The sequence below is a fragment of the Parambassis ranga genome, chromosome 14 (assembly GCF_900634625.1).
Source record: "Parambassis ranga chromosome 14, fParRan2.1, whole genome shotgun sequence".
Taxonomy (NCBI): domain Eukaryota; kingdom Metazoa; phylum Chordata; class Actinopteri; family Ambassidae; genus Parambassis; species Parambassis ranga.
The window spans coordinates 11,108,435-11,126,045 of NC_041034.1; the positions used below are offsets into that span (position 1 = coordinate 11,108,435).

The 17,611-nt window shown below is 39.4% G+C and overlaps 1 protein-coding gene across 3 annotated transcripts in view; it reads left to right on the top strand.

Annotated features, from left to right (window-relative positions):
* The window catches only part of cadm2a (cell adhesion molecule 2a), a 153,476-nt gene extending 140,496 nt beyond the window's left edge, over positions 1-12,980 (top strand). The window contains exons 9-11 of one of the 3 annotated variants that reach the window (XM_028421902.1): positions 1,016-1,114; positions 11,104-11,226; positions 12,595-12,979. In XM_028421902.1, coding sequence (XP_028277703.1) covers positions 1,016-1,114; positions 11,104-11,226; positions 12,595-12,713 — 341 coding nt within the window. In that variant the 3' untranslated portion in view covers positions 12,714-12,979. Of the gene's footprint in view, positions 1-1,015; positions 1,115-11,103; positions 11,227-12,594 lie in introns of all 3 variants that reach the window. The other 2 variants (XM_028421903.1, XM_028421906.1) reach the window with 2 other exon arrangements.
* Positions 12,981-17,611: the final 4,631 nt, after the last annotated feature.

Here is a 17,611-nt window from a genome sequence, read left to right on the forward strand (position 1 = left end):
GAGGCTAACGGCAAGAATAACCAATGTACGTAATGACAGTGATGTTATTAAACTGACAAATTCTATGCCACAAAAAAGGCAATTGGGTATGGGAGGGTCAAAGAGGCCTATTCAGATTCATTACTTGTTCTCTTCAAATGGCACCCAGTCTGTTCCTACCCCTTCATTAGTGATTAGCACACCTTTTAGCCTTTCACAATTGCCTCCATAATTCTTGGAAAATACCTTTTTAATGGTTCCCCTCCAACGAGGAGACGTTTCCCTCCCTCTTTCCTCAAGACATGCAGTTAGCTGCTTAGTGAGTCACACTAAGGCTGAAATGTCACTGAGACACATAGGACAGTGGGCCCAGAGAAAGACTACCACAGCCAATTAAAAGCCTCTCGTTCGCCATAAAATACAGAGTGACATAAACATAAAAGCCAAGGTGGTCGTGTAACCTCATTAACTTTGTCATTGATCCCACATGTGACAGTGAGGAGCACTGTTGTTACATGAAGCACTTTTACCATTAACCACAAGTCAAGAAGCACAATAATGATGGCTTGACTACCTATTCTGAATTTGCAAACGAGGATAATTGGCACAGATCATTTGTCAAATGACATTTCTAGTTGAATCCAATTTTCTTTCCTCTTATGCTGAACAGCATGTTGAGAGCTTGTCAGTGCAGATTCTGTCCTCAGAGACAACAGCCAACATGAGCTGATTCAAGGTTACTTCAGCTCTCTCACATTCATGTGTAATCCCAGGGACGGAGAAAGTGTAGACCATTGGAACTCTAACATAATATAGAGGGTGGTGTTTAATTTATGCATGTTGATCGTTTTCTTTGTTCTAAAAGTGCATGTTTTCTGTGATCTTGTGTGTTGAATTGTGTAATCATTTTTGCAGTTTTCCCATCACTGTATATGACATTGTATCTAACTCCCCCATGGGAATTCATTTTGTTGTTGTAATATTTTTTGTATATATATATATATATATATATATGTCTGTCTATCCCCTCCACCAGACGTCCCCACCACCCTGCCTCCATCCACCACTCCCCCCCCACATCCCATCCCTCCAGATCCTACCCAAGCCTCAGACCTCACAGTCACTGGCAACAGAGGTACAGTACCACCCCACGCATCTCCACAACCCCCTCAGCATGCTGCTGTACTGTCTGCTCCCACTTCCCTTACTTCCCTTTTACTTTTTTTCACTGCCTGAAGCGTGAGTGCTCCTGTCTCTCGTGGACACAGATCAAATATAGCACAAACTGCCTGGAACAATATCCTTCTCTGATACTGTTTTTTAGGACTGTAACCAAACTCTTTTTGAGCCATTGTAATCAAAAAATAGTCTAAATACTTCCTCCATGGCCTCTTTTGGCATTTCAAAGAGTCCAGTACTTCTGTGCCCACAAACCTCAAAGAAGCAAATGTCATGTTCAACTGAAAATGTCTGCCCACTGGAGAGGTCTCGTCATGACTCCTAATGCAGTGTTCAGTCTTAGAGAATTCTGACTTGACATTGTCACAGCAGGAGCATTTTACTGCTGAGAGTGTGACTGTTTTAAAAATTCACCAATGAATGTCTTCTACAGTATATCAAGAATAATCTAGTTCATTATCTGAATTCCAAACCTTAAAGCAATGGTTGTGTCATTGGAAAGGTGGGACATTGTGTAAGTAAAGCTTGAGAGCCAGAGCTGTTTCTATCCTCGTTGGTAAATAGTCAGCCCCTATAGGCTGTAGGTTATTTTACAAAACCCACACCATGCTGTCATATTTCTACAACAGACGAGCCAAACACTGGCTGTAGAGAGGGTTTTCTACATGCAGCATATATATTGATGTGTTGTGTTGCCTTACTAAGGGTGAGGTGTGGGTATGTAAGACAGTAGGCCTTAGTAATCAAATTACAAACAGACAGAAGATTTGTTTGTACTTTATGCTGCTTTCAGTTTTCTAGTCTCTTCCCAAACCATCACCATGGTCACTTGTTCTGGTCAGTCAAATGGCTGAAATGATCCCCCCTTTGCAGAGTGTATGTTAGCAGACTCCCCCGGAGGTCTTCCAGCATGTCCAGCTGAACTGGCTGCGCATTTGAAGGAGCCAGTCGAGCTGTTTTGGGCATTTCACCAAGCTCCCTACTGGAAGGCTCTCTACTGAGGCATGCTGGCATATCCAGCTGGGAGGAGACCCAGAATGTTCTGGCTCATGAAAGCATTGTAGTCCTTCAGGAGGAGCTGGAGGACATGACTGTGGAAAAGCATGTTTTGACTTCACTGTAACCCAGATAAATGGCAGGAAAATAGGAAAACACACTAATCGTTATGTGCATTTACATCATATATTGTACCTGCATAGTCCAATGTGAACAGATTAGTTTCTTTCGCAGCTTGGCAGGCAGCAGTAAAACATTTGTTTGAAAAGATTTTATGACCTAAGTTTGGAAAAAGTTTAAATTGCTATTGTTTGGTGGAATTGAAGTTTGTCTAGTGAGAATGTTTCTTTGCACACTGTGACAATGACAGTAATGCTGATATGGCAGAATGGCTGCTACAGTATAGCAATATGTCAGTCAAGGTTTTTGAGTGGCATGTCAATTTAAATGTAATGTGCTGGGATAGGCTGTATGCAAAGAAACTTGCTCAGTCATATATCATTTTGATCATGGCCTCAACAGCTGCCGTGAGTGTGTGCCATGATTTCGAGGCTATGTTTAGCACAAAAATGATTGAATGGGATAATTAAACATTCACTTCAGCTTTAAATATATACATATTAAGACATTAAGCCTTAAAACACTTATACCAAATTCCTTTTTTAGTAGTAGTTAAGTACTTTTTTAGTAGTAGTTTGGGTGAGAAGCAGTAGTGTGCATTGTGAGATTACCTTCTGTCTCTGCTATTTTGCTTCCTGTTTATTCCTCTGATGGTGTCCCTAGAAAAAAATCCCCTCATCGCCACTGTAAATTGCCATCTTTAGAATCCCTCAGTAGTCTTGCCCCCCTCTTTAGCGCTTGTCTGTGTTACCTTCTCTGTAAGATTTTGTTTTCCTCTCCTGTTCGTTTCTTTTCTTCTGCCCTCACATCTCTCTGAAGGCCCTGTTAGATAACAGGCTTCCACACAGTGTTGGATATTCCTCATCAGTGTGCCTCGGTTCTTCTCTGATATCTGTTTGTGTAGTGCAGAGACACAAGAGGAGATGAGCCTCTCAGTATATCTTCAGGGAATCTAAATATCAGACTCCTTCACTGCGTCCCCAGTCACAGGATACTACACTATCTGTTTTCATGTGTCTACTTGATTTATTACCAGGTCTTTTCACAGGCTCTGGATGAAAGCAAACAACAGTGGAGCTGTACCGGCCCCATGACGTTTTGTCATTTTAATAAAGTTGTCTACCTGTGCAGAGAAATACACACTGGAAGTTCAGCAGCCTGAATATTTGCATATAATATACATGATGAGCTCTTTCAGGTATACCTGCCCTCCTTTTGCTGTCTTTTAGTCTCACATCTATTTTTCTGTCTTTCATTAGCACCTGAGGTTCAAAGAAAATAGCACAGAAACTACCCCAAGCCAGCATTCAGCAAAAACAGGGAATAAATTAAAATGCTCCTTTAGACACAATTTAGGTTAAAAATATCAGCTCTGCAGTATCTTTGCATGGGGGGCATGCACATTGAAATGGATGACACATGATTCCGGCTGATCCCAACGCACTTCACAAAAAGACACAGAAATCTCTCATGCTGCTGCTTTGTCAATTTTAATATACAGTAAAGGCTAAATAATGTCTAATTGGTGTATAAATATTAACACAGGTGTCTTGCTAAGACGGAAAAGAAGGATTATTGGCACCTGAGACCTTAAAACAGATGCCTGCACCCCTTCTGTGCATAGCACTATGTTGTTTTTTTAGGTTCAGGTTAAATATTCTGGTGTGATTCTAAGGTGGGAAAAGTTATTTTACTGTATCTCTTCACACTAATTGAGTTTTATGTCCAGTTCTGCTGACATGGTGACAGTGAGTAGTGGCCTAATATAATCATGTACCATTTAATAGAAGCATTGATTCATTCTTGTAGGAATATTAGTAAATAAATATTTAATATTGTAGACTCACTGATTCTAATGAGAAATGTAAATTTGACAGTGCCTTTAATTCTTCCTTCTTGTTGACATTTGGAGTGTAGCTAGCGTGCAAGAATGCAATAGATTCCTCTGTTTTTCACTCGCTTTGTAAAATGCCAGGACTGATGCATAACTGCAGTCTGTGATTCACTTTATTAATGAAGTGCTGGCAGGTATGCCCAACCTTCACACTGCTTCAAAAGCCCAGCCAGCCTTAATGGCTATAATAACTCTTTCACTAAGTATCTGAGGTCTGCGTAATGTCATCAGACCTTCCCTTCCACAAACACATCCACATTCAGCCCCCCTCACCACTGTGTTCTCGAAAATTTGCCAAATGCTTTTTTTATGGATGCATATTAGCTTTGACCTTGAGGAGCTGAAAGGTTGAATTATACACAAGAGTTTCTTTGGTGTTTAAAATATTTGCTATTCATGTCTCATAATCACCATTCATGTGGCCAACCCCAGCTCCTGTAGGCTGATATTGCTGCAAAAAGGCCCACTGCTGAGAAGACAGCAATTATTCATGCCTAGTGTCTGTGCCTGTGGAGAGGACAGAAAACTAAAATAATACCTCTGCATAGAGTATGTTCTCTTCTCTTAGGTCTAAGAGTTTGAGACTCAGTGTACACCTCAACTTAAGAAGTTGATTTGCTTAGTTGATTCAAATCAATAAAGGCTTTTTGCTATTCGTGGTTTAAGGAGGGGAGGTTACCATTGTAATCTACAGATATAACATTTATGATGCTTTGCAAAACACAAAGATTAAGATTAAGATTAATTACTTTATTTTATTAAGTACAAATGATCTTTCCTTTGCTCAAGTGACCTTGCACAAAGACGTGATTTGCTCTTGAAGACAAAGGGCATGATCAGGGTTTAAAACATTTTGAGCATTGTCCATAAAGATGCATACATATACAGTAAGCCATTAGAGCTGCAAGCAGCAGCAAGTGGGCCTAACCTCTGCTAGGCCCACAGTTGTGTTCACACATGCTGCCGATGAATGGGTTAGCACATGGGGCTTGTGTCGGACCTGCAGTCGTTTTGTCCCTTGGGGCCCCGTTTAGAGTTTCCTCTGTGTAATCCAAAGTGGGCTGTCCCACATGAAACCACCGTGCCAATATCACGCAATTACACATTGTTTTCTAATGGCATCTAGAGTGCAATCCATGGTTTCCCAGAAGCAGAAACTAGAAATCCGCACAGCCACCACCAGTAGTTCTTCTGAGAACCAATTATGTTACTGGTTTCTGGATGAAAAACAGATAAAGCTGAGTCCACAAATACCATGTCTTTTTCTGGCAATACATTTTTAAAGTCTACCATAAAGACTCAGGTAAGACCCAGATTAGCCAAATTAAGGGAGATTTTTTTATAGTCCATTTTATTGTTATTACGAATTATTCAGGGATCATAAGGACTTGTTGCTCTTCAGGTGATGTTTTATGACCTCACATTCACCTCTTCTAGCTTCTTTCTGACCAAGGACAAACCTTTTCTGAAAACTCAATAAAGAAAGGGACAGTTTTCATTCCTTGGAGGGATTTGCAACCACTTTATTCCATTGCTATTGATCTTGTTTTAAAATGGGGGACACAGGTTAGGTTGTGCGATGAGTAAAAGACAGATTTCCTTAAGGCAAGTACTCAGGGCAGGCTAGGTGGTTATACAGGTGGTTATATAGGCTTGGATTGAGGGCTCGCAGGCTCCCAGGGGTGGAATGGTTAAATATTGAACAGCAGTGACCATCCTCTCTCCATTTTCCCTTTCACTCTCTGCTCCTTAAACCATAAAGCTGAGGAGCACTGTAGAAATTAAAACATAATGCAAAGGTCTTTCCACTTATTGCTGGGCGAGCTTATTGATGAGCTGTCACATTAACTTGCTTTGGAGAAGAATTATGGCAACAATTTGGAATAAAGTGTAGAACAGAAAAAGAGAAATCATTAGATCCTGGAGCGAGTGTTATGAATTACATGTAATAGCCCTTCTTTTCATTAAATCTCAATGGCAGCGGACACTTTCAGCCATCTTGAAGGAACACATGCACACACACGCAAGGCTATGTAATCTTCTTTTGTTGACATGAAGCTTTATTTGGTCCTCTAAGGCTCGTGGTGGCAACTTGCCTCCTGAAAATCACTCTCTTGTTTGGGCTAATATTTCTGTGTCTCTTGTTCTGTTCTTGGCTCACTTCTTCCAGCAGAATTATGTAGTTTGTGACTGTCATGATTAAGTTACCACAAGTGTAACACTGATATTATCTTTCTGCCTCTTCTTTTGTATTTTATTGCCTCTTTGAAGAGCTTATGGTTTTTGCAGAACGCAGCTTTGATAGAAAGATTCTTGCGTGTAACTTAATTAATTCATATGATTAATTATCTTACTTTGCTTATAACTTCATGCTGTTACCCTGCTGACCACAATTTCTTTTTATTCTGGGGAAGGGGGGGGTGGTTGAATATTCAAGATAGTGTCTGCATGTGGGCTTTATTGAATGATTAGCCGAAGTAATTTGTTTTCAGAATCTAATTAATCCACTCTGACCCAGCAAGCAATAATACGCAAGGACACACACAAACACACACACGCATGTCTCTGTAATGTGTCCTCTTCTCTGTCTTTCTAATTCTCTCGTGTGCTCGGGTGCATGTATTGTGTCTTCCAGCCCTCTGCTGCAGCCTCCAGGGACTCTTTCATCTCAGCAATAGAACCTGCATTAGATGCAGATTGGTGAATTTTCAGTCTCAGCCAAAAAGTTGGCCAGAATTGACTCACAGAACAAGTCTGCAGGCACTTTTCAATACTTTCTTGGTGGTACAGGATCTTTAACTTAAACTGTGGGAAAATTACTGCAACAGGTCTTTCTCTATGTTAAGTCACATGTGATGATACTGTAGTAGAAAAGGCTATTTAAACAGAATTAAAGAATCAGAGGGAAGGTAGATGGTTTTTTGCTTAATTGTTAAGACATATACACGCACACATATATGTATATGTAGTTGTATAGTTGTAGCACTGAAACCTGTGTTTATGTAGCTATGCGCCTGTAGTCGGGTGAATTAATGCATAGAAAATGCATTGATGCTGGATTTAATGCTTCAATCCAAAACATGTTTACCTAAATCCAAAGAATTGTGTGGAGACATTACAATCTGAACAACACCAGCAGATACAAAGAGACATTCACACCACACCGTAGTCTGGCTTTTGACTTCTCTTGTTTAAAACTGAGCACATTTTTTTGTCTGTGTGCAAAAAAAGCAAAATAATAATTACCAAAACACACACTTTTTATTCAATTAAGATTTTGTAAATTGATAAATTTGATCAAATGTTACATCCTTACAAACTTTTGGATTTTTCCCTGACCCACACCACAAACACAAGGACACTGCAGCTCTTTTAGCCTGAGCTTACGCTTGCTGCTGTGTAATTGATCTAAGCTACTGAAACTATTACTTTACAGAGCTATTTTGAAAAAGGAAAAAAAAAATTCCAAAAGAAGAAAATGTGCCTGTAGGGAATTCATTTTAATATTACTAAATTCAAAACTAAGAGAGAGAGAGAGAGAGAGATGTATGTTAAGCAGCAGTATGGAGAGGCTGATATGATGAATAAATGGATGATGTGTGATCAGTGATCAAATAAAAGATGGATTAAGATAAAAAAAGAAACAAAGGCAGTGCAGTGGATGGTATAGTGTCAGGCCCAGGAGATGCTACAACAAGAGTGGCGAACATCTCTGGTGACATTCTTCAGACACCCGCTGGGGTTTGAAGAACAAGATAAGGCAACATATTTGACATGCAGTCTGCTGCCCATTTAGGAGACATTCCCTGACACACACACACACACACACAGAGTTTGTCATGCTTTCTGTTGATTCTGCAGACATATAGTAGCCCTCTCTATGCCTTTACAACTGTACAACTTTACAACAGTAATGCCATCCATTTATAGCCTTGTTTTTCTTTTCTCGTGAAGCTTTTCCTGTATGGTCATGATTTGTTTCCAGCTGAGCCCTTGATAGAATACACAAGCTTTTACCTAAACTAATAATGAAGTTTGTAGTGGTTGCCCAACGGCTGAATTGTGGCACATATTACATGGATTGAGAAATGAAATTGAACTGCTCTGAGCGGTAAACCAAATAAACGTACCTGAGCTCTGAAATGCAAGAGTCATGCTTTTATTTTGATATTCAGTATGCGTCACCTTTCCTCTATAAATGCGATATGTTCAGTGCTGTTTAATTTGAGGAGATACACTAACTCTAAATCACATTGTTTCCATTTACCCGCACAGCATCACCACTACAGTAACCCCATATGGTCGCCAGCCTCTGTGAAACAGATCAGATTAGGAGTTACTGGGCCAGTCACTTTTGGTTCTGTCCAACCAAGCAGTGGTTCACGTAAGACCCTTTTAATTTATTAAACAAGCCCAACTCGGAAGGCCAAGCGACAGTGAGAGTGTTATAAATATTAAAAGAAGAGTTTGCTCTGCCACACGCTCATATTAAATCACACAGAGAAGAATGTATCTGCCATTATTAAAAGATAATGTGTTTTGGAGCCATAAAAGTGTATAACCCACTGCTCTAGATCCCTCTGCTCCTCGTATTCTTCCTTTTTCCCCCCACTCTTGGCCAAAGTGAAATTTCAGCCTTTTTTGTGTCCATCAATCTTCTTATTTTTTCCCTTTGTACAGCCTTACTGTATTTTCTCATTCCATGAGTAGCACTGGACCAGAACATAATATATATAAGAACAAAAAAAAGAAAAGCTTTTGAAAGCACTCATATGACTCAGATCCACACATTGTAACATGAGCTGAATATTCTCTGTTCTATAGTATTTATTAGCTCAAAGTACAGTTAAATGTGACACACATGAACTTCCTTTATAAAATATTTAGGTAGGTTTAGCAACCACCAAAACCACTGAAATCTAGATTTTAAAGGTTTTAAGGTTGATGTTTTCTGTGCATTTGCTGTGGAATTACTGTGTAAGGTGTTACACATAATGTAGCTTTGCAGACTTTAAGAAAAAACTGCAGGTTTCACCTCATGACATCTTTTTGTTTGTCTACCTAAACCGGCAGTAACTGCCACAAATAATACTTCAACAGATGTTCCTCTGTATCCACAGATGCAGTCATGAAACTTTAGCTGAACAGTTGACGTTAAAATAAATGCAAAGAAGTGAAAAGATTGGTGTGTATGTGCAGAACAAACTGGCGTCACAGTGAGTGTTATCCCATCACAATATGGTCCCTAGTTTCACATATGCAGTCCTATTCCCCAAGTAATCACCAAGAAAACAATAAATCTGCTACTCTGGGCAGAGTCTGGAGCTATGAGGATGCAGTGCATGATGCATAATAAGTGGATTTATTATAGTTGGAATTGAACATACAGATCAACAGTGAAGACCATGTTGAAGTTATCATTGTGGTCTGTGTAACAATAAGGTGTAATGCTGTACAGTATTGTTTGGCAGCATGTGACTGTTCGGTCATGGCTTATTTATGTCAACTCCAGGTTGTACAGTAACAGTCAGACAGTGAGTGTGTATGATGGTGAATAAAAACACTCACTGTCCTGATAGATAGAAGTGAAGAGACCATGTGTGTAACTAAACGCCAGAGTCCTCGGCCTGCTGGGTACTGCCAGGGGAACATTCCTCTACTCCCTGCTCCACTGACCAACCAGAACCGCAGCACGGCGAAAACCCACGCCGCACACGCCTGTGTGTGTGTATGAGCGAGTGTGTGTCGGCATGAGTGTGTGTTAGTCCGCTGGGAGGCGGTGAAGTGTGACGGCCTGGTCACTCAGACCATGGAGACTTATGGAGCGAGAGCAAGCCAGCTGTTCAATTTGGCCACATGGGCAGACAGAGAAAGAAAAGCAGAACACTGAAGAGAAGCAGTGTCAATATACCATGTGTGCTGTGTGTCTAACCCAGCCTTCTATCAGTGCAGCTTCTGCTGTGAACATCGCCTTATTTGTGCTATCATGAGCCACACACACTAAATACACACACACAAAAAGCTGTGTTGTATATGGCATGCCTTGGCACTTGGAAGAGGATAATGAGATGAGTGCTAATTTCTCAGGTGTCACGGACTGACATGAATAATACAAGCTATTCCGCTACCCATCTCTCTCACCGCTGTCACTGTCAGCTTTTTTTTTTTTTTTTAGATTTACCCACTGCACAGCGGGTCCGTGCGCCATCAGTGTCATGTCCTTACTCTTACCTTGAATAACCTGCAAACCAGACTTTGTAAAATAATGGAGTCAGTGTGAATAAGTGAAATGTCGTGTTTTTGAAATAGAGGGAATCCTTTGATGGTGTGAACAGGCAGATTCTTCAGTCTTTCATGACTCTGCTATCATCTCCACTGCTTTCAGAATCTCTCTAACACCTAATCCATTTTCCTAACAGTCCACGCTCGTCTAGAAACAAAAAATAGATTGATCTTTCCTCTTTATTTTTTGTGTGATGATTTATTTATCATGTACAACTCTACCACTCCTGCCCTGGTTTGCATGTTAGGGACTCCTGCTGGAACTGTGGGGGTGGTCCTGAATTATTCACTTCTTTTTCCAAGTCCCTCTTTCATTCTCTTTTTCCTTCTTTTTGCAGGGCGAATGTGTGCCTGTCTGTCTCTTTGTGTCACCATGGTGTCCGTTTCTCTTTTTCTCCCTCCTGTCCTTCTTTTTATTCTAAGAGAGCTGTAGCAGCACAGTTCTGACTGCACGATGTGAAACCAGAGAGGAATGACAGCAGCTCAGAAAAATCATTAGAGGACGAATGAGCTGGAAATAATCTTCCTCTTTCTCCTTGCTCGTGTTTTGTACTGCCTGACTTTTGCTATTCCTCTGGCCTCGCGTCCTGCCACCTTAACCAACAAGCAATTTCATCCACATTCTTTGTTTCTCTGTCTCTGTCCTTTCTCAGATCCCAACGCTCTGGGACAACACGGTACGGACCATGCCCTGATCGGAGGAGTAGTGGCTGTAGTGGTCTTTGTCACCTTGTGTTTAATCATTGTTCTGGGAAGATACCTGGCCAGGCATAAAGGTAAAACCACAGCGGACCAGACCTGAGTCTTTCAGTGCTCATGAAACTGGTGAAGCATGTCCTACTTGTCCCATTAGAATACACTGCTTCCACAGATCCCAAGTTACAACTTTATGATATACCTTCAGTGGAGAACAGGAGCAAAGGCCAGTGCAGCCAGCAAAACAATGACCCTGAACCCATTTTAAAAATACACAGATCATAGAGGAAAACACCCAGAACTTATAGAAAATCATCACATTTCACATTCCCCACTGTGATGGAGTGGGGCATAACACTTCAACTTAAAACAAAGAAGTTTACTAGCAGCAGACAAAAACTAATTCTAACTAAATCAGAAACACTTTATTGATTGCTTGCATTCCAGGTGCTCCATGTATACTCAAAAACAGGTTAGAAATATAAAATAAGGTAAAATAGTAGGAATAGAATAAAACAAGTTTGATAGAGCAGCATCTAATGAGCGTTTCAAGACTGTAGCTTGAAATTTATAGGAGGGGATACATTTGGCAGATGACACCGAAATTGCTTAATATTTGAAAAACTATAATTTTTTGAAAAAAGCGAACTTTTTGATAGTTGAATGGCTGAAATCGGTCAATGTATGCTGAAGATACGCTGCGCCAAAAAACGTACGGAAGAATAAAAAAGAAGAAGAAGAAAGAGGGTGAAGAACAAAAGTTTGATTGTCTAGCAACGGCAGTCAAACTAATTAAAACCTAATAAAATTCTAAACAATAATAAACCCGGCAAGTCAAAGCTGGTAGTCATATATAATACAACCTATACTGTGTGCAGTAAATGCAGGGAAAGATCCTGAGGCCATTACAATATTTTGTATAAATATTAAAACAGAGCTCCATTACTGTTAGTAACCAAGTAACTTCCATTAATTATGTCCATCATTGATCCTGTATGTGTGATATTCATTTCAATCAATTACTTGAAGCTGCCTGTTTGTAAGACACATTTCTTACTAACTGTATTTTAATGTATTATTCAGTGGAGCACTAAGAGGAGTTTATACCTAATATTTCTTCATACACCTGTAGACATACTTAGGTAGTATCCCACCTACCAGGTATATATACCTGAGCATACGTATCACTGATGACATACAGACCCAGAAACCTTGCTGTCACTACTGACCACAGTAAAGCTATTATCAGTATGTGTGCAGTGTGTTTTACACTCTTAGATATACTGCACTATCCCAGCATCTCATCTTTCTGTATATGAATAATGTAGCAGTACTGATGTTGTCTTCAGATGTTTTTTTTTTTTTTATTTTGCCTCCAGCAGCAAACACCATGCAGGGCTGCTCAGTATTTGTTTTCCTTGATGTAGGTTGGTTTTTCATTCCCACAGGAACGTACTTGACAAACGAGGCCAAAGGAGCGGACGATGCGCCTGACGCCGACACAGCCATCATCAACGCTGAGGGCAACCATGCACACGCAGAAGAAAAGAAAGAATACTTCATTTAGACTGCAGGGGGAGCTGTGCAGCTCTCTCCTAACCCTCCCCCTCCTCCTCCTTTCAGTCTCTGTATCTCTTATTATCCTCTCTTTCTGTGTCTCACTTTTCTTCTTCACCTCCGGCCGCTGCCCCCGTCTCCCCCCTTCCCCCTTCTTCACTTGCCTACCCACAGGTAGTCCAACAAACAGAGAAGTTCCCCATGTGTTTTATAATTTCCTTCTTTTTGGCTTTTTTTACATCTTGTCCTTAAATTCTTTCTGTTTTTTTTTTGCAATTATTTTTTGTTCGGCAGATATTTTTCACAGGCAGCTTTTTGTTGCTGCTAAAGTTGTCACGTTTTTCTTTGTCTTTGTGACATGAATACCTTGAAATCTGTATTATCTACCATGACTGCATCTTACATGATCCTCTTGTTCGTCTTTCAATCCCACCAAGCAGACACCCAGACACTTACAAACCCCCTCTTTGTTCACAGACATATCCACAAACACATATCATATCTCACATCAACACGGTGCCTAAAAATACAGACGCCATTGAACTTCTGTCAATGCCTTCATGTATTGTCTGTCAGTAGCAATGTAAATGCTTTGTAGATGGTTTACCGGACCATCACTTCATCGCTTATAGCTCACAACTTTTGATTATGCATTGCGTCTTTTTATTTTTTATTTGAATGGAAATCTGTGCTGTTTACGCCTTATACATGTTTGTCACACTGAATATGGTACTTTAGATGATCCACCTGTCCCTGTCCCATCCCATTCTAAATAGACTTGTAATTAAACAGCTGACCTTTGTAAGATAAGAAGAAGGTTTTGTGTAACACTGTAGCAAGGTTTGTCAGACAATTGTATAGTATGATTTTCATTATTAGGTAGGAGTAATAAAAGGTTAGCGTGGTATCGTTTAGATCAAAGAATACACACCAAAAATATGTGAAAGAAGCTAGATGACACATTCCATCGATTGCACTCAATCAAGCATACAAAACCATTCGCTGAATCTGCTGTCCCCTTTCTACTTTTATCTGTAAATTCCAGCACTGTCCAGGCTGCAGATTAGTGAGAAAATACAACTTCAGTGTGTCATCTGAACAGCTTACAATAGTTTCTCATTTCCATACAGGGTTCAGGTGTACAGAAAGAGTCGAGCTCTTCTCTCTAAAAGCTTGTATAGATTGTATTGAATTGAGTTTAGCTTTTCACTTTGATGATCTTTTGCTCATGTTTATGTCACATTGAAATAATTTAAGGCTTAAGGACCCCATGAAATGTAAACAATAAGGTTTTGAGACACAAACAAGGACGTGGTGACAGTGTGTATAGGAAATCTAGATGGAAATAGATACCTCTTGTAGGATTCCACACCTCATAGTGAATAACATCCATAAGAATGCACAACCTTCAAAGCAAACAATTTATTTACATGTTCCTTTCCAACATATCGTACTTCTTATTTTTAACTGATCGCTTTTATTTCATGGGGTCTTCAAGCCATTAGAAAAAGAAAAAGAAAAAACTGGTGTGAGTGCTGGATCATAGATCTGCAGGGGCCTCCTTTCAAAAACTAAAAACTGAAGTCATCGAGAGAAGCACAAACATGTCTGAATGAGTTGCTGTGTTCCTTTGCCAACAAACTAGAGCACCTTGGGAACGGTTCTTCTATTCGAAAATGGGCAGTGGAAAGATGACAAGGCTGACTTTATTCAATTTTGGAAGACAAAAACTGCAGCGCATCTTTTTTGAAAATGTGAGCTAAATCATGTTTTTATATTAAAAAAAAGTTTCTAATTGTTTTTTTCTTTTTCTTTTATTTCTTGGTTGATATGGTTTCAAGCTCCCTGCTGTATATTGTGTCTGCTAAAAATGTGGTTGATTGTGAAAATTGCTGTTAAATTCTGGATTCCTGTATTACTTCAAATTTGTATATTAGCCACCTTATCTATTTACTTTTTTAAAATGTTTTTTTTCATTGCATAATCCTTAATTATAAATTCCATGATGAGAAAATTTTAAACACAAATGTATTTTTTTTTGGCACAAGGCATGTATATAATGTGTGAGAACTAAATTTTGGTAATACACATTAGCATGTTTTTGTTTGGTTCTTTTTATGGTTAATTTATTATTAAGGTTATTATTTAGGAGAGAACCACAAGGATAAAGTATATTTGTAACGTAACTATGGAGAACATTGGCTTCTTGTGTTTGTGGCATGTGCGCTGCACATCTGAAGGATTTCGTGTTGTAAAAATAATTTTAAAAAGAAATGTAAAAAAAATACACAACTCACTGAAGCAAATCTGGAACAAAAACATATGGATGTGTACAGAAGTACAAGAAACCAAATCATTAAAATACAATGTAACCTTGTAACAACTTTGGTTTCTTTCTCATTAGTTTGGCTGATTTACTCTCCTGTGAAAGAATGATAAACACCTTAAGACTTAAAGGCACTAATCTACTACATAAGGGGCAAATTGTTACCAAGGGCAATAAAATAGTGGGCCCAGCTGTCTCTAATTTGTTGACCAGTTTACAACATTATGCAAATAAGGTTAGAAAGTAAGCTGGAGTGATGGGAAACATTAGGTCGGTCGAATCAGTTTTCCCATTGTCACCCCTGATAGAGGATGTAGGTTGTATGCTACATTTTATATATAGTAATCATTTCTTTTTCAAAATGCCACAATTGTAATATTTCACACTTTTAGTGCACTTCAAAAAGCATACCACTATTTACAGAGTCACCAGAAAACCTTCTGTAGATCCAGACTAAAGTGTTCTAGCCTGACTCTGGTCTTTAGAAAAAAGCATTTGTATTATGTTTGTGTAGAAGTATCACAATGATTTATTTGATTTTTGTTTACTTTTTTAAAACATTATGTCTTAAATCACTGATGGTGTCAATCACATTTTGCGTTGCTTTACATCATAGTGGCAGATGAATGATTGGTTGATCCTGACGTCAGAGGAACCTTTTAGTTTGTTTTGTTTTCAAATGAACACTCAGAATTCACGGGGTGTGCAGTGATGTTGGCATTTAGAACAGGTGCCATTTCCTGAATTATGCACTCACTCAGACCAGTTTGATGGATCTTTCTTAGTAATTGGTAAACTGTGTTTTTGTTTTTTTTTCACATGTAAATATTTAATTTGACATGTCAGTAATGAGCTAATTTGTTGCAAATGGCTTTTTATAACAGTTAGACCAAACCTGAATCTTGTTTTTTCAATTCTTATTTTGACAGCTTGGCACATACCACCATGCACTATTGTACAATGACAGACTCAACTGTAGCCCTGTGACATCATTAGTCTCTCAGTCTTCACTGTGTTTATTTGTTGTTGTCAGGTGAAACTATAAGCTTTAAACATGTTGCCTCTTTTGATTTTCAACACATACTGATTTGATTAATATTCACTTCATTGTGGGCCTCTAATTTCTTCCTGGCAGCAGGACAGTAATGGCACTAACGTTGTTGCGGTCCCATTTTCATTGGGCATGAGTCCATTTTCTGGGATTGTGCGTGTCTCTAATTTTCTGGCTCCAAACAAATCTACTTTTCTTCAGCTGAAGGTGCGAGCGGTGCAGCTGAGGTGGTGCATTTATGCAGATGAAGCAGTGCAGTACTGGCAGTGATGTTGGCATGAAATTGCACATAATTTTCCAACAGTTTTCATGTTGGCAGAGGCTCAGACAGACCTGTGAAAAATCACAAAGAACACCTTCATGTATACTGTGGTGCCTGTTTGAATATAATTCTTTCAAAGGTTAAATGCACATAAATTGCATATCGTAGCGTGTAGTGGTTAGATGAATGGGTGATTTATACCAGTATTGTTTTGTAGAATTTTTGTTTAAACCTGCAGCAGTAATCATTGTGCCAGTGTTTTACAATGGGCAGTGCAGTAGAGCCCACAAAGCGAAAGAGTTCCCTTTGGTTTGGCACTGAGCACTGCACTGCATTTATGTGGATCACAAAAGTCCAACATAAAGACAGGACTGCAAAATAAACCACACAAATATTACACATTACACATTGCCACGGTCATTCTGAGGTGATTGGAACAAAAACTATAAAAGGAAATTGCATAATAAATTGTTAAGACTTCAAGCTCTGATCACATTTTATTTTTTGTCCAAAAATAATGTCCAGTCATCCATAATCAGCCATGTTTGTTATTGGGAATATGGTTGGGAATTAGAATGAAATCTCTATTGTCATTGTACAATAAGACTTATATAATGTTTTAAATTGGGTATGCCATCTACCATACCTGGGCCTCTGTCCTAGTTGCTGTCATGCTGTCATTGCTGATTCTTTGTGGATGCAGCTATAAGCTTATACTTGAGTTTCACGCACCCAGGTTGATTTTTTTATCATTGCCATCTGTTCTGAACGGCAACTGCCAGGATTTCCACTTTATAGAAATTCATCATATATCGCACACCGTTGCAAACAACTTTTGAATATTGTCCTTGTGCACATTTTGAAGACCTGCACCGTGCTTGGCCACTGCAGGCCTTGCAGCTCGCCTCACGGCAAACGTCTTGTCACCTGATGGCAGCTTAACATTGCAACATTAAAGTTTTTCATAGTTCAAGTTGTGTTCGCTAAGTGCACTAATGTGAATTCACGTATTGTCCCCTCACAGAATAGCAGCTTCTTGGGAAGCCATTCATTCTGCCTGCCTGCTTCTTTTAAAGAGGGATTAGACAAGCTGATGTTGATTATTGAGACTTGGCCAAACTCTACTTGCTGGTACTGCATTGTCTATTTATCCTGCAACAGCCTTTTGTGCCAGACTGCACAGGCAGTTGCCCCATGCACACACACACTTCATCGGTTAGAGGAAATTAGAGGTCTATAATAACTAAAAATATTATCTCCTGATGTTAA